Here is a 15,896-nt window from a genome sequence, read left to right as displayed (position 1 = left end):
CGACGAGCTGACACACTCCGCACACTTCCTTATGCTCCTTCAGGCAGATAAACAAGTTTTCCCAACTCAAGTAAATTGGCTGCATCTGTGCGATCAATAGATGAAAGGTGTGTGTGTGTGTGTGTGTGTGTGTGTGTGTGTGTGTGTGTGTGTGTGTGGGCCCTGTGTGTGTGTGGCCCTATGGTTTGGCCGTCCTACCGGGCTCAGCCATCCAGAAACTTGCAGCCTACAACTAGCTCAATAGATATTCTCCCAGTCAGAGATGTCTGCATGCATTTTAACTTTTTTTTGTCTTCTGTACTGATTCAGGTTATTGATCTGGGGCATCCACTGCCACATTACTGATCCAAGTTGTAATTAAACCCCTCCTTAGAACATAGATTGTCCAATCATAGCTTAGCAGCCATAACTAGGCATGGCAGGCCTGTCAAGCTTTGGATTTCTCCACATTTTGAAGTTGTGTGCATGGCGCTGTAGTAAGAACGACTCCGCACTTATCCAGAGTGGTTTATTTTTTCGACTTTACAAAGTCAAAAATGCAAGAGCAATAGTTAAGATGGATGTTTGGCTAACTAGCTTACTACCAACAGTAAGAACTAGAGCTGTGTCATATGACTAAAATCTCATATCCCATTATAGGTCATTTCATATCCCAATAACAATGCATATCCAGATGCAGAATATTTTTTTTGTAAATTCAATGAAATATCATTAGTTACTGTTGGAAGTTCCCACAGTAACTCATATTTCTCTGCATCATAATGATTCTGGAGAAATCCAATACCATGACAAATACCATGATATGCAGAGTGTGTAACGACACAGCAGGTAATGTAACTAATGTAAGCCAGGTTGTGGTTTTAGCAAAGTGTCGCTACATTTAAAGTAAACATGAGAGGACGAGTCAGTCCCAGAGCAATACAGCGGCTCCAGACAGCGATACAACTCTCCCGCTACTATAGCTAACATCATTTACATTTATTCATTTAGCTCACGCTTTTATCCAAAGTGACTTACAATTGCTATACATGTCAGAGGTCGCACGCCTCTGGAGCAACTAGGGGTGAAGTGTCTTGCTCAGGGACACAATGGTGGACGTCTCACAACAACATCATGTCTTGGTGAAGTAGAAAGTTAGCTGAATGTCTGTGGGCAAGTAATTACACGTTACCTGACTGACACACCATGGCTGGAACTGCTGGAATAATGTTGTGCGGCTTGTCCGTACAATAGACTTCCCTCTTTGGTGTTAACTTTTTGCTTGCATGGTCCGAGTCCTCCTGCTTAGAATTACCCATTTCTGATTAAACTCCACCATAGAGTTTTATAGAGGAAACACGCCACTCAATGACATCCTCAGTACAACTCTATGGGGAAAGCCCGTAACTGCAAAGATGGCAGTTATCCCTGCCCCTCCCACAAGAAAGCTAATCGTCTGTTTCATATTTTAACAGCCAAAGTGGGAAACACTGATGTAAGGGTGCGAATTACTTCGAATGCGCATGCGTGGTGGTAGTGACGCATGCGTAGTAGAAATATAACCGGGGAGTGCTTTTTAAACCTTATTTTGGGGCGAAGTCATCAAACTTCTTAAGCGATTTTTATTCTATTCATGTAGTTTTTATGTCCCTGGTCTTGTTAGTACGAAATAGCTGTTCGGAGGTGTTGCCAAGATGGCTGCTGAGTGGCATGACTTGCTTATAAGGACTTTAACTCCACTGTCCACGTTTGTTTATTCTTCCCTGCAACACTGGCGAGTGAGGAGGAACAGGCTACGGTAAATTTAGTCCCCTCGCGGAAAGTTTGGGAATTTGCGACACAACAAAATAAACGATGGAGCATACTTTTTAACGACAGATGTTTTTTTATCGTCAAGCGATATCGTTTTGTCGCACAGCACTAGTAGGAACCAAGCGTTTCTTTCAAGGACAAGGAGCACATCATTGATTAACTTCTTTACTGATGATTGCTATCCGAGTTTAGGGTAACATTGGCAGCTCTGTCCTGCTCATTGCATTTATTTTATTTTATTTTATTTATTTAGTACACATTTTAGCCATTTTTCTCTCTTGCACCGCCCTTTGTAAAAATAAACTTAAATGAATCCAGTAGGATAGTGCTGATATCTGATTCACATTTGTTGTGAAGCTAAGTGTGGTCACATCTTTCATGAAATTCAAAATGCGTCCTCATACCTTTCTGTACATTTGTGGGAGGACAATGGTTAGAGGGCAAACTATAGTGTAGCTCTTAATGTTCCATGAAATTGCAAAAAGCCCACGTTTCCCACCCCTGAAAGCATCAGGTCATGTAGTGCACCAAACTGAATACAACCTCTCTTATGGGGTAATGTTCTAATGTTGGTGCACCAGTTGCACACTTCCTCTTAAAGATGCTTCCTGTGAGATGCCGTTTTACTTCTTCCACTAGTCTCTCTTCAAGTGCCAGGTTTAATTAGTAGTGCTGTGATTAGCTCTTCTGGGCCACCCTCGATACGACGGCACTTAAAACATTACACTTAACTGTTTCACTGCATTTGATCTCGCATTAAAAGTGATCTGGTAATAAAAAAAGGTAATAAAATGACTGCAGATGTGACTCCTCACTAGTTTATGTATCTTTATCAATAAAGTATTTGTTGTATAATGGTTAAGTGGCGTCTTCAGATTTTCACCAAAATAAAGTTGACTTGTTTGATGTGTTTTTAGAACATAGAAGAACCTGTACACCTTTGTGCTGCGATATATACCTACAGGCTTTATCACGTCAAACACATGAGTGTTTGTACATAAGGTGAAACTCATTATTTAGGAATGTTTCCAATAGGTTGAGGTATGAGGCCGTCAAACTTATAACATCAGAACATTTTGATAATTATAGACACAAGTGATTTAGAGAGCAGTGAAGTAGGAGAAGCAGCTAATTCCAGAAGTATTTTTACTACTTTAAATTACCGCTTCAAAGTTTCCTTTCATTGATTATTTTTCATTGGGTTTTTTTTCTGCTGGTTTGGTGGAGGTGATGGCACATGTCTAACATACCCATGAGCCTCAGCTGCTAGTGTTACGGCGAAGAAGGCGTCAGAGGCGGGCACAGTGGGTCATACACTAATCGTAGGGTTGCCGGTTCAATTCTATGCTCCTCTTGTCTGCATGTCAAAATGTCCTTTTAGAAAGACTGAACCCCAGTTGCTCCTCACTGTTAAGTAAATTGTACGACGCTTTGGATAAAAGCCCTCAGTAAGTGCAGTCCATTAACCATTTAACAAATCCAGAATGCTTCAACGCTTCACAGGCTCACAAGTTGAAACTGATATAAAATGCTGAATGTTTTATCATATTTCTACAGGGCGCAGTCTTTAGCTTCAGCAGCAAAACAATGAAATGTTTGTTGATAATATGTTCTTTTACTTAAATTCTAAAGTTTTTATGAATACAAACCTGAAGCTTTTGACTTTATATCAAAGAACCCGATATTTTCTAACGCTCTTATTTTTAGTGCTGGATGATGTACTAGAGGGTCCCGACATTTTGTTTCTGTCAGCATTAGGACCATTGCGTTGTAGGAGAACGTAATAATTACCCACTCCGTGTGTGTGTTTGTATGTGCGCGATACATGTTAGTGTTTTAAATGATGACTCACGCTGCTTGGCTTCATCATTGACCTCGCAGACGCACTCATCCACCAGCACGACACAACTGCTCCCCTTAGAGTGGGAGCCCACACACCATTAGCCTTGTCACCTTGTAGGCACAGACACACTCACACATTAAGGTATTGCAGAAGCCGGATATATACTCAAACGTTTCAGTGTCGACATATTTCTTTAATCCTATCATTCTCAGCACCCACCCAGCATCTCTTTGTGACTCTGTTTCTTTCACAGTTAGATTGGATTCAGGCGTTAAATGGTTGATTGCGTAAGAGGAGGAGGAGGAATACTACGTAGGAGGGAGGAGGACGAGGAGGAGGAGGAGGAGGGGGGGGGGAGGAAAAGGAAGGAGGGGAGAATCCCAGGCAGGATTTAGGCTTTTGGAAAGCAGTTTTTTGCGTGTGTCGTTTGTGTGTGCGCACATGTCTGTATCTATCCACATGTCTGTTTCCTTGCTTGTGTGGGACTGTCTGTGTGTTTCTCTGCTTGCATAAGAGCTCCTTTCATTCAGCACAGCTCGATCACGACTCATTCTTCTTGTGTGAGTCATCACCTTTTCAGCAGAACTCGCTCCGCAGTCAGTTCTGACAATTTTGTGCATGTGTGTGTTCAAGAGAAAGTTATATTGAACACAACAGCCAGAAATAAATTCCCATGTGGACTTCCGTTTGGAGATAACTAGGCCAAACTGACTCTTCTTTATTCCCTGTAAAGATTAGTTAGCATATGTTGTGATATATCAAGGTATGGTGAGCTCTTTAAATAGAAGGCCTGTGCTGCCTCCTCCCTGCAGTTTAATGCGTGTTGTCTCTGTGAAAGCAAATAGAGACTTTCTCTACCAGGATCAATCATTTTACTGCTGGTACAAGACACGGTTGTTCATTGGCTCTGTGTACACGTTGGCAAGTCCAAAGAGGGCTGAGCGGTAGCTGTTTCAACTTCCCAGATATCATGTTATGTGACGTCTGTAAGCTGCGCACTCATGTTTACCAACTAGGCTGGTCTGTGATATCTTTTTTTTTTTTTTTCATACTAAAGGGAGGAGAGATGGAAAAGATATGAAACCAGTACAGCTTTCTATGATAAGATTATGTATGTCTGTTTAGGATGCAGTTTGGTTTTCAGCCTTGAGTTGCCATTAATTACTTCCTTTGGGTAGAAAAATATAAGAAAAGTTAGGATTGTGTCTGGACTAATTGGGCAACTTTAATTTAGCACACCCACTTCAAGCTGTCATTTGAGAATGTAAGCAGGGTTTGAACTTCTCTCTCAAGCTCTTTTCCTTCTTTACACAAGAATTTTTAGCACTTTTCCTAATGTCAAATGAGTGCAACGGCGTAAATGACTTTGAGGAGAGACTGACCAAAAATGTGCACCATATTTAAACTATTATGGTGTCTCATCTCTCACTATGACAGCAGGTTTATTACCCCATCTTCGAGTTTGGCCTTTCGGAAAATCTCATACCAACCTAAGGTTTACTCACATCATAAATTCAACCAGAGGTTCAACCAACCAATCGGCCCCCAGCCCCAGTGCCTTTAACTGGCCATGCTGCAATTAAAACAGATCAGAAACACATCAGAAATACATTCACTGATGTATAAGAAATCCAGAAATATGTGGACACGCGAACAAAGCATGTTGTTGCCTGAACAATCATGCAAAGGGATCCAGGTGAAACAAAACAAGTTGTCAGGCAGAAAAGTTGAATCCGGCTTAATTTTTCACCATGGAAACAACAGTCCAGAGCAGCAGTGTCCTTCATCATAATATTATAATAAACTGCTGTGCAGTGCTGCAGCGTATGATAAGCCTCCGAACTCCGCTATCCTTGATTTTATTTTATCATCTCACCTGTATCTGAAGCAACATGCCCCTACCAATGCAGCCCATTGCATTTTTTCAGCTGAACAATTGGAACTAAAGTGCCTACATACAGTAGCTTGAATTAAAAAGGGCCCCAGACTAAAAGTATATGGACAGAGGTGACCACAATATCTACAGTATCTCACAAAAGTGAGTACGCCCCTCACATTTTTGTAAATATTTGATTATTTCCTTTCATGTAACAACACTGAAAAAATTACACTTTGCTACAATGTAAAGTAGTGAGTGTACAGCTAGTGTAAATTTGCTGTCCCCTCAAAATAACACATCACACAGCCATTAATGTCTAAACTGCTGGCAACAAAAATGAGTACACCCCTAAGTGAAAATGTCCAAATTGGGCCCAAACTGTCAATATTTTGTGTGGCCACAATTTTTTTCCCAGCACTTAACCCTCTTGGTCATGGAGTTCACCAGAGCTTCACAGGTTGCCACTGGAGTCCTCTTCCACTCCTCCATGACGACATCATGGCGCTGGTGGATGTTAAAGACCTTGCGCTCCTCCACCTTCCGTTTGAGGATGCCCCACAGATGCTCAATAGGGTTTAGGTCTGGAGACATGCTTGGCCAGTCCATCACCTTTAACCTAAGCTTCTTTAGCGAGGCAGTGGTCGTCTTGGAGGTGTCTTTGGGGTCGTTATCATTTTGCAATCCTGCCTTGTGGCCCAGTCTCCGAAGGGAGGGGATCATGCTCTGCTTCAGTATGTCGCAGTACATGTTGGTGATCATGCTTCCCTCCGTGAACTGTAGCTCCCCAGTGCCGGCAGCACTCATGCAGTCCCAGACCCAGGATACTCCCAGCACCATGTTTGACTGTAGGCAAGACACACTTGTCTTTGTACTCCTCACCTGGTTGCTGCCACACACGTGACACCATCTGAACCAAATAAGTTCAGACAAGTAAACTTAGACAAGTACAGTGTTTGCAGCTGTGTTCATTAGGGAGAGTGAGACAGAGCGAGAGAGAGAGAGAGGGACAAGCGACAGGATGTGCTGCGCAAATGCGGTACGGCGCTCTGCAATCAAATACGATTTTAAATATGCCTAGTAAAAAAACAAAACAAAAAGACAATCAGTCTTTGGCAGGCCGCCACAATTAAATGAGCGTATGGGAAACACTGGTTTATCTTGGTCTCATCAGACCACAGGACATGGTTCCATTAATCCATGTCCCTAGTCTGCTTGTCTTCAGCAAACTGTTTACGGGCTTTCTTGTGCATCACCCTTTGAAGAGGCTTTCTTCTGGGACGACATCCATGCGGACCAATTTGATGCAGTGTGCGGCATATGGTCTGAGCACTGACAGGCTGACCCCTCACCCCTTCAACTTCTGCAGCAATGCTGGCAGCACTCATACATCTATTTTCCAAAGGCTTCTGGATATGACGCTGAGCATGTGCACTTCCTTGGTCGACCATGACGAGGCCTGTTCAGAGTGGAACTTGTCCTGTTGAACCGCTGTATGGTCTTCCCCACCGTGCTACAGCTCAGTTTCAGGGTCTTGGCAATCTTCTTATAGACGAGGCCATCTTTATGTAGAGCAACCATTCTTTTTATCAGATTCTCAGAGAGTTCTTTGCCATGAGGTGCCATTTTTAACTTCCAGTGACCAGTATAAGGGAGTGTGAGAGCGATAACAAAATATAACACACCTGCTCCCCTTCACACCTGAGACCTTGTAACACTGAGTCACATGACACCGGGGAGGGAAAAATGGCTAATTGGGCCCAATTTGGACATTTTCACTTAGGGGTGTACTAACTTTTGTTGCCAGCGGTTTCGACATTAATGACGATGTGTTATTTTGAGGGGACACCAACTTTACACTGTTATACAAGCTGTACACTCACTACTTTACATTGTAGTGTCATTTCATTTCTTCAGTGTTGTCACATGAAAAACTATAATCAAATATTTACAAAAATGTGAGGGCTGTACTCACGTTTGTGAGATACTGTGTCTTAACCCTATTTTAGTCTTCCTGTGTGATTGGGGAAAGAAGAAAGCAGAAAAAATAAGCCACAATGTAATATACATAACATAATCTCACATATCAGGTTTTAGGTTTTAAACATATCAACCACGACTCAGATCTTCACCCTGCTGCAATTTATCGTCAAAATTCTGCAACAGTCCGTAGAGCTCCAGCCTTTGCTTCTCCTCTACATAACCTGACAACACGATTCAAAAAAAAAAGAAAAAAAAAAAGAAAAGAATACCACTTCAGGTCAGTGCTGAGGCCATGGTGTTCGGTTACTACGGAAACCACCAACTTGTGCACTTTTGTGAGAAAGTGGAGGAAGGAGAGTTGTGGAGAAGGGGAGGGGAGGGAGGGAGTAAGAAGCCAGAGGATGGGTGCTGGTAGCTCTATGTATAGCTATATTTCACTGTTGAGAGAGGCAGGCAGTAGCCAGGATCTAAATGTATCAATAATACATGAGGTTGTTCTCCGATATGCTAACATGAATTATTTGACAAGCTGAGCCAACCTGTTTCTCCGCCTCCCCCCTCTCCCCCGTTCTCTATCTCTGTACACCTTCTCATTCTCACGTCCTATCACTCCTCTCTATTCTTACACATCTGCACTAAAACCCGAATCTCCTCTCAAAACAGCATCTTTTTCTTGGAACCATCTATGCTGAATAATCTGGGGCTCAGCAGGTTTCTTAGTCTCCCTCTCTGTCTCTCTGCGCCAAGTGTTTCTGCCCCTTTATAGATGTTCTCCTTTTTAACTATATCCATGCGCTTTGTGTGGGTTCCCTCTGCCTTTGCCTTTGTATCTGAGGCTGAGGGAGAAACGCAGGCTCTCGTCAGACCGACTTTTGATGACAAAGAAAGCAGTCGGCACACAAGAGGCTGAGACGAGGAGCTTAAGAAGTTTATTAGCTCTTTCTCTTGCTGTCTCTCCCTCTTTTCCTCTCTTCATCTGTGACCATCTTGTCTAAGTTTCTCTGTCTTATCTTAATTTCAGAATGCAAAGTCGTCACATTAAACTTTATCTGTAAACAAATTTGGCCCAAAAACTTTAACCCATAGTCAAGATGTGTCAAGACAGTATCTCATCTCTTACTACACCATGCTGTTAGGAACACCTGTACTTCAGAGGACATTGTACCCACTTACATTCAGAGATGAAATAGTAAATCAATAGGTTGGTTGACTGGGGTTATCAAAGTCTGAGACTGTGGGCCTCACCTCACCCCTTTACTTGGTTAGTTTCGCTCAGTTCCTGAATGCCAATGGGATCATGATTATGTTATTTGACCCCATAGACACAATTGAGCCAAGGTAGCCTAATATTGCTGTTTGAAATAACTTGAAACAAAACCACATACATGAAATAGGTCTGTCCTAAGGCATGTTTTACTTTCTGAGAAATTCTCTGGGAAAACATGCACAATTCCCCCAAACTATTGTATCTCTAAACTCTCTCTAACTAAATCACACACATTAAGGCTACTCCATGTGATCTGCTTCTGATAGCTTATGTAATAACTAATAATTTTTTCACTTCCATTCATTGAGCCTCCCCTGAAACAGTTTGGAGTCCCCCTAATCGATTGTCATTTATCAAGCAACAAGACTAAGAGTCTACAGCCACGCTAGCAGCTCTGTGAAACCATATTTACGCATAGTGGTGCTCGGAGCTAAAGCTGTAGTTTACAGTTTATTAGCACTTTTGTGTACTTGTGACTCATAGAAATGTTCGTACAAAAGTGCTGTCCAGCTGCTGTGTAGGGATGAAAGATTAGCGGTTTAACGGTAAACCATGGTAAAATTCCCGACGGTTATTATTACCGTACACATTTTAATTACCATGATAACCGGGTACAGTTAACCGCGCTATTATAATCTCACGGCAAACACTGTCCAGCGTCTCTCAGAAGCAGGCGCAGAATGCAACGTGGGTTTGTTTGGGTCAGTGACAACACGGCGGAAGACAATGCTGTGGAGATTTTTCAGTCACTCTGAAGTCCGGTGGTATTTTAGTTTTAATGAGAGCGCTGAGGGAAACTTGATTGAAGAAACTTACAGTTAACGCAGGGTGAGTTAACTTTTAGCTTTGGTTTGTCTCTCTGACTTGCTAACAGCTTGTAAACGGAAGCTCTCAGTGTTGCTGCTCTTGTAAAAACGCTACAGTTATTCTGTTGCTGTGTGCGTCGTGTGTCGGCAGAGTCTATTCGTCCACCGCACATTGTATTACCTATATAATATAAAAACTTGATTAATGCACACTTGGATGATTTTCATTTGTTTACAAAAGGTATTTGCTGTTTTATTTTTTTATACAAACAAAATGGCATTTGTATTTGTAGTTTTCTATATAAAACTTGTTGAAAATGGTTTCAGTGTGTATATCAGTACATTTTAATCTTCCGAGGTAGATAGAACACAGCATTAATGCTAATGTCAGCATGCTAACAGGCTCACAATGACAATGCTAACACACTCATGTTTAGCAGCATAAAGTTCAGCTGAGGCCAATGGACAAATAAAAATTTCACAGGGGATCACCAAAGTTTTAAAGCTCATCAGTGAGTACCGAAAATGAAAATACCATTCATATTCTGAATCATAGACTTAGATTATTAATGTCTTAACCACAAACTTACCACGAGCTATGAGGTTGTAATGCAATGGGATATGCTCCTGTAGAAGCCACAAGTCTGTATATCAACCTTGCTCTAAAACAAACATGTTTTATTCATGATGTCATGGAGAAGTGCTATGCTTCCCACAATCCTAAAGAGTAACCGTGACGTCTCTAACTGGTGGAACTCGATGGCAGTGTTTACTGCACAGGAGAACGGCTACTCGGTTACCGCTACCACTGAACTCTACGATCATTTATGTTATATTTGCCACGGAGCGACCATGCTGGAACTTGTGATCAGCATTTATCTGATTTTTATAGACTGAACAATTAAGACAAAAAATATAAGTAGATTGACAATTTTCATTATCAGTCAGTTTTTGGATTTCATTTGGTTTATTGGCAACAATCTAGTATTTATAAAAGCACAAACATGTTGGTCTTTTTCAGGGATGAAACAATGAAGTCCAGACTTGTTGTGTTTCCATCGTTGTTAAAGTTGCAGGCTTACTTCCTTTTACTTCCCCAGAAGCTTACTCTCACCTTTAGCATAACTGCTGCGTGCACCCCAACCCTTATCTCAACCTTGACTTAGTTGTAACTCTAAAAATGTCTTAATAGTAAAAAATCTTAAACCTAAAATCAATGGTTAACCTTTTTGGGGAAACATTTCTGTCCACAAATGGGAGCTAAATCCCCACATGTGAACAACGTTTTGTCCCCACAGCATGAGCATAGACACACAAAAGGATAAGAACAAAATCAAATTCTTTATGCCTTTTTAAACAGTCCCAGAGCCCTGGGAAACGTGTCAGTGCAGCTGAATCCAACACACATGCCCGCAAGCATATTCTTGCTCAGAAATACATACACACACATAATTTGATGCTCCAACCAGCCAGTGAGGGCTGGTTCTCTGCCATATCGGGACTTGGCAAACTGGCAAATCTCGGATCATTTTAAGTCTGTTGGACAGAGGCAGCCTTAACGTTAAGATGCTTTTGGGAAGCCTCAGGCCTGAGTTCCCAAAACTATGGATGATGGTCGAGACTTATTCCTCTGCACTGTTATACTGTTATTCAGTGTAGTGTGGAAGTGCAAGATGTTCACAAGGGACCAAATGCAAGCTCATGTCTAGTCTTTAGGGACAGAGTCCAGGTTAAGTCTCAAGGTTTTAGGAGTCCCGAGTTCAGTACTCTCATCTACCCAACATTTTAACTTGGCAACAATATTTCTAGAAATGTTACTGCAAATGATAGCCGATAATTGAGAAGCACAATTAGCAACACAATTCAGACCGCTCAATACTCTTTTTAAAATGAAGGGAAAAACACAACAAATCTGAGTAATAACTTTTCAGAAGGCAATATAACAACAGAAAACCAAACAAAGGCAAGGTAAAAATTAAAATGAGATAAAAACAACAAGAAAAAAACAGGTCAATATAATACGAATAAAAATAATAAAAGCAATAAAAAGAAAGTTAGTAATAAGAAGTAAAAAGACAAAGCAATTAGTAGTAGATGCATTTTTAAATTCTCTCTGTTGAAATTCCCTTTACATCTCCACAGCAATCAATAAATAAAATGTTCTGACGCAAAAATGAAAAAATCCGTTTTCAGTGGCTGTCACAGGGCTATAAAAATATCTAGCTGTCTCTTGCTAGTTCTGCAACAATGCCTACCCCAGCTTTAAAGCTACTGTTAGCTTCTTACATCTTGATCATGTAAAACAGCTGTAAAATCTGATTTACCTATGAGCAAAATCTTTATAGATAATCAATAGACACTACAACTACAATTAGGTAAGTAAAATAGTGGATAAAAGTGTTGCATCTTTTGACTAATAAGGCAAGCTAACTTGTTTCATAACCTCCATCACAACTTTGAAAATACCATCTTTCAGAAGAAGACATGGCATGACAACACTTGAATAATATCAAACAACAAGACGAAGCACAAAGAGTGACGTTACAGAACCATTTCACTTTATAGTTTAGTAGTGTGAGCTCAAGGTTGATTTAGCACTGTCTTACACTTGTGTACATGTTTTCTAGGTGCTTAAACAGTTGAATGTAGTTGGACTGTTTCCCCGATCTGTTCACAATACAGTTATCTACTTAGCCCATGGTTTGAAGTTTTGAAATACTACAATTCAAAGGATGTACAGTACTGTGCAAAAGGTTTAGGCTGGTGTGAAACAGTGCTGTAAACATGGGTGGAAATTAACCTTTTGGCTCACCTGCCAATGGGACTGGTAGATGGAAAAAATCCACCGGCCAAACATATTTTTTACCGGCCAAAATAATAACTTGCCTTTTTATGTCACGTAAACAATTGTTTCAGTACTTTTAATTGAGATAATAAGGTAAGCTTACAAGATGCTTATTAATCATTCAACTTAAACCTTCTCATTAATTAAATTTTTTTATGTTCTGTTCCTTCCTGTTGACTTCCCTTCACTGTTACTGAGCTGTTCTACATGCTGCCACTGGCTTTGACGGAGGGCAACGTAGTAAACAGCGGGTATAAATAAACGGGAAAATTACGGGGAAATATTTTAACGGGAGGACACTGGGAGAGAACGGTAAAATACGGGAGAAACCCGAGGAAAACGGGAGGGTTGTCAAGTATGCACATTACGGTGGTAGCTAGCTAGCTAGAAACACTCCAAGCACAACTCGACAGCTCCTGTCTCCACTCCCTTGCACATCTATGCCAATTAAACACAACACTGTATTGGTAATTTATATTTTGTACGTTTATTATACCTTACCACAAGAAACCTGAAATGAACATAAACAAAAACAACGGATCCGCTGTTAGCTACCGTCAAAAAGCTTTTATATAGCGATATCGTACCAAATACGTTCATCCACCAATGTGGCGGCTAGCCTTCCAACATTTTGCTGCCAAACGGAAAATCTACCTGCATTTGGTGCTTGGCGGGTGTTAATTTCCAGCCCTGGCTGTAAAGTAAGAATGCTTTCAAAAATAGACATGTTAAGAGATTATATCTATCAATTAACAAAATGCATAGTAAATGAACAGAAGAAAATACTAAATCGAATCAATATTTGATGTGACCACCCTTTACCTTCTCAGCTTGTTTTGTTTTCACACACCTGTGGGGTTACTTATCACTTTCTCCAACTCAGATTTTTCTGGCTTGATCATGAGATTCAATGTGATTTTCAACTCATCGCTAACCCTAGATGTGACTTAAAAAAGATTAGTAAGGCACTGTCAACTGAATCAGTGTGCAGCTGTCACCTCTCCTCTCAACATCAACACTGTCTCAAGCAAGGAAAAAATCTCTTTTAAAAAAAAAAAGTTATAGGAGCCGTTAAGTGGCCCACAGTAAAAGACAGAGGTTGTGCAGGGCGTCTCCATGTGTGAGAGTGTGAAGTGTGAAGAAAGGTGGTTGTGGAAAAAGAGCAGACCCTTCCCTGGAAAATGGGAAGTGAAGAGCTTCCAGCACCTGCTTAGTAACATCAGATGTGTCAAAACTAATCAGTAACTAGTGTTGAGAGGGAAGGGAAAGTAACAAAGGACCAAGTTTCTGTTCTGTTACACAGCAGTACAAAATACTGCTGCTACAGAAACGGCTTATTAGATTAGCAACTTTTCCCAAAGCCATTATACCAAAGGAACCTCTCTTTGTTTTTTTAATTAATGCGTTGACTATACACCTGTACATTTGTTTTTAAAGTCAGATGATAAGAAAATTTACTATGTAGCTTTAAATATTATTTTGTTAACATGGTTATGCAACTAGACAGACTAAATATCTTCCATCTTCCTTCGTATAAAACATCCTGTGGTCAGTTTTTTCTTAAATATCGTGTAGTTATCTTATGGAATGAAAATGTGCACATGCACAGTCATTGGATACGTAGAAAAGTAGACTGTAAAAACAATAATGATTGCTATTAGAAACTGTTGTTCAATTACTTCTACTTTGAATTTTTGAATGCACTTTTATATTTAAAATGTATTGGTAATTTGTATTTTGTATGTTTATTTTACCTTTTGTATGTCTTCTGGTTGTGGGTTTTTATCTAACGTCAGGAAGTCTGTAAATGACAGGAATGACATGATTCATCACTTTCTGGTGACCAAGTTTTAGCTTTAGATTTGATCTCATTAACATTTTCAAGGAGTTTGTTACATAATGTATTATATTGTGCTGCTAATCTGCTGCTGCTTCCCAAAGGTTAATTAATTTTTTTTTCTGACTGCTTCCTCTTGCCATTTGTCCTCCCTCTCCAGTTCTGTGTGAGCTACTCAAAAGAAGTCCTAATAAATGACTGGGGAAAAAACAGCAGATTTTTAAACAGCCCGAGGAGATGAGGCTAAACCATCTAAAGCAGCAGGGGTAGCAGTAGGGAGACGAGGTTAAACCGTCCTTCCTGCTGGTGTTTTAGAGCAGGGAACTGCGTCCCCGCCAGTTCTGGGGTTGGTGTTCTGTAGCCGACCTCTGACCCCTCTGCAGGAAGGAAAAGGGCAACAAGCGACAAGAAAAGACCATTTCTAAGAACATAAAATGAGTATTTAATCATCACAGTGCTTTTCAACATCTTGACAGATTAAGTATTTGAGTCATAGCAGAGATAGCTGCGCGCTGCATTTTAATAGAGACTTCACTTCATGGCAGTGATGAATCATATCATTCTTCGTTATTAGCTGTTGGCTAATGAGTACAAGGTTTTACCATCTGTCAGCCGGTGTGCATGTGTTTCAGTAGATCCCTTTTATCTTTTTACTTATCTAAATAATCTTTAGAATAAGAGGGAGGAAATGGCTTTTGCTGAAGGGTTCATGGCATTTTTAGCCATTTTCAGCCTACATTAAAACCGTATGAAGAAGAAGGGAGAAGTAGTGGTTCTAGTATGCGTCTGGTTTATTAGAAGTAAGAAGAGAAGTGAAATGGAGGACCACACGTATTATTTAGCACAAGCGCTGACAGAGCGTGTCGGCCACCGTAGCTTCTCCTGTACACTTGGATAGAGGGGGGTGAGCAGTGACTGGTGACTGATGATGCATTCAAGTTGTGTGGAACTGTTGAATTTACAATTTCCATTAGATTTAATACATTTATTATGAAGTACTTACTTTGTCCAAGGAACAAGCGAATGCGCAGTGAGCCATTTGTTGCAATTGGCAACCCTGCCCACTAGATGCTACTAAAACTCACGTTTTGTCCCATCATCTGGTCAAAATTACATTTGTCCAAGAAGGTCCAACATATATATATTTTTTTTGTCATAAACTTATCTAAAAATATCTTCTCTACTGTTGCTGCTGGATGTTAATAGCCTCCTTAGTTCCTAACTTGGGGTGAATCTTTTTGGTTGTTGTTGGAGAGGAAATTATCCCTCATTCACAAGCAGCCAGATTTTTCCCACTAGCGTGGAAATTAAACCTACAATCCAAAAATGTGATATTAACAAAGTAAATTTGGTTTGTTTAAGTTTCATATTTATTGTTGGATAAAGCTCTCTCAAACCCTGCATTAACTTGTGTTTTCTGTCTCTCTTATCTCAGCGTTTCACCCAGTACCTGGCCTCCAGAAACACCCTGTTTAACCTGAACAACTTCCTGGACAAGGGAGCTCTGCAAGGTAAAGCACCCAACTCTCATTCCCCCAAAAGCAGTGTGGAAAAACAATTCAGAGCATTTTTGGTTTGTAAAGCACGTCACACAGAGCACTAGAATGTTTTAAGCAAAAAACAAAGTATTTATAAGTTAAAATGGGTA

The 15,896-nt window shown here is 40.5% G+C and overlaps 1 protein-coding gene across 7 annotated transcripts in view; it reads left to right on the top strand.

Moving 5' to 3' along the window:
• The window catches only part of si:ch211-200p22.4 (phosphatidylinositol-binding clathrin assembly protein), an 81,043-nt gene that overhangs the window by 25,546 nt on the left and 39,601 nt on the right, over window positions 1–15,896 (top strand). For all 7 annotated transcript variants that reach the window (XM_038731240.1, XM_038731243.1, XM_038731244.1 and 4 more), the window contains exon 3: window positions 15,684–15,759. In XM_038731240.1, the coding sequence (XP_038587168.1) occupies window positions 15,684–15,759 (76 nt within the window). The remainder of the gene's footprint in view (window positions 1–15,683; window positions 15,760–15,896) is intronic.

Source organism: Micropterus salmoides, unplaced genomic scaffold (genome assembly GCF_014851395.1).
Source record: "Micropterus salmoides isolate LMB-PRFRI ecotype aquatic unplaced genomic scaffold, ASM1485139v1 Ms_hic_scaffold_2, whole genome shotgun sequence".
Taxonomy (NCBI): domain Eukaryota; kingdom Metazoa; phylum Chordata; class Actinopteri; order Centrarchiformes; family Centrarchidae; genus Micropterus; species Micropterus salmoides.
The sequence above is the reverse complement of the archived record's forward strand: the minus strand, read 5'-3'. Positions and strand labels throughout refer to the sequence as shown.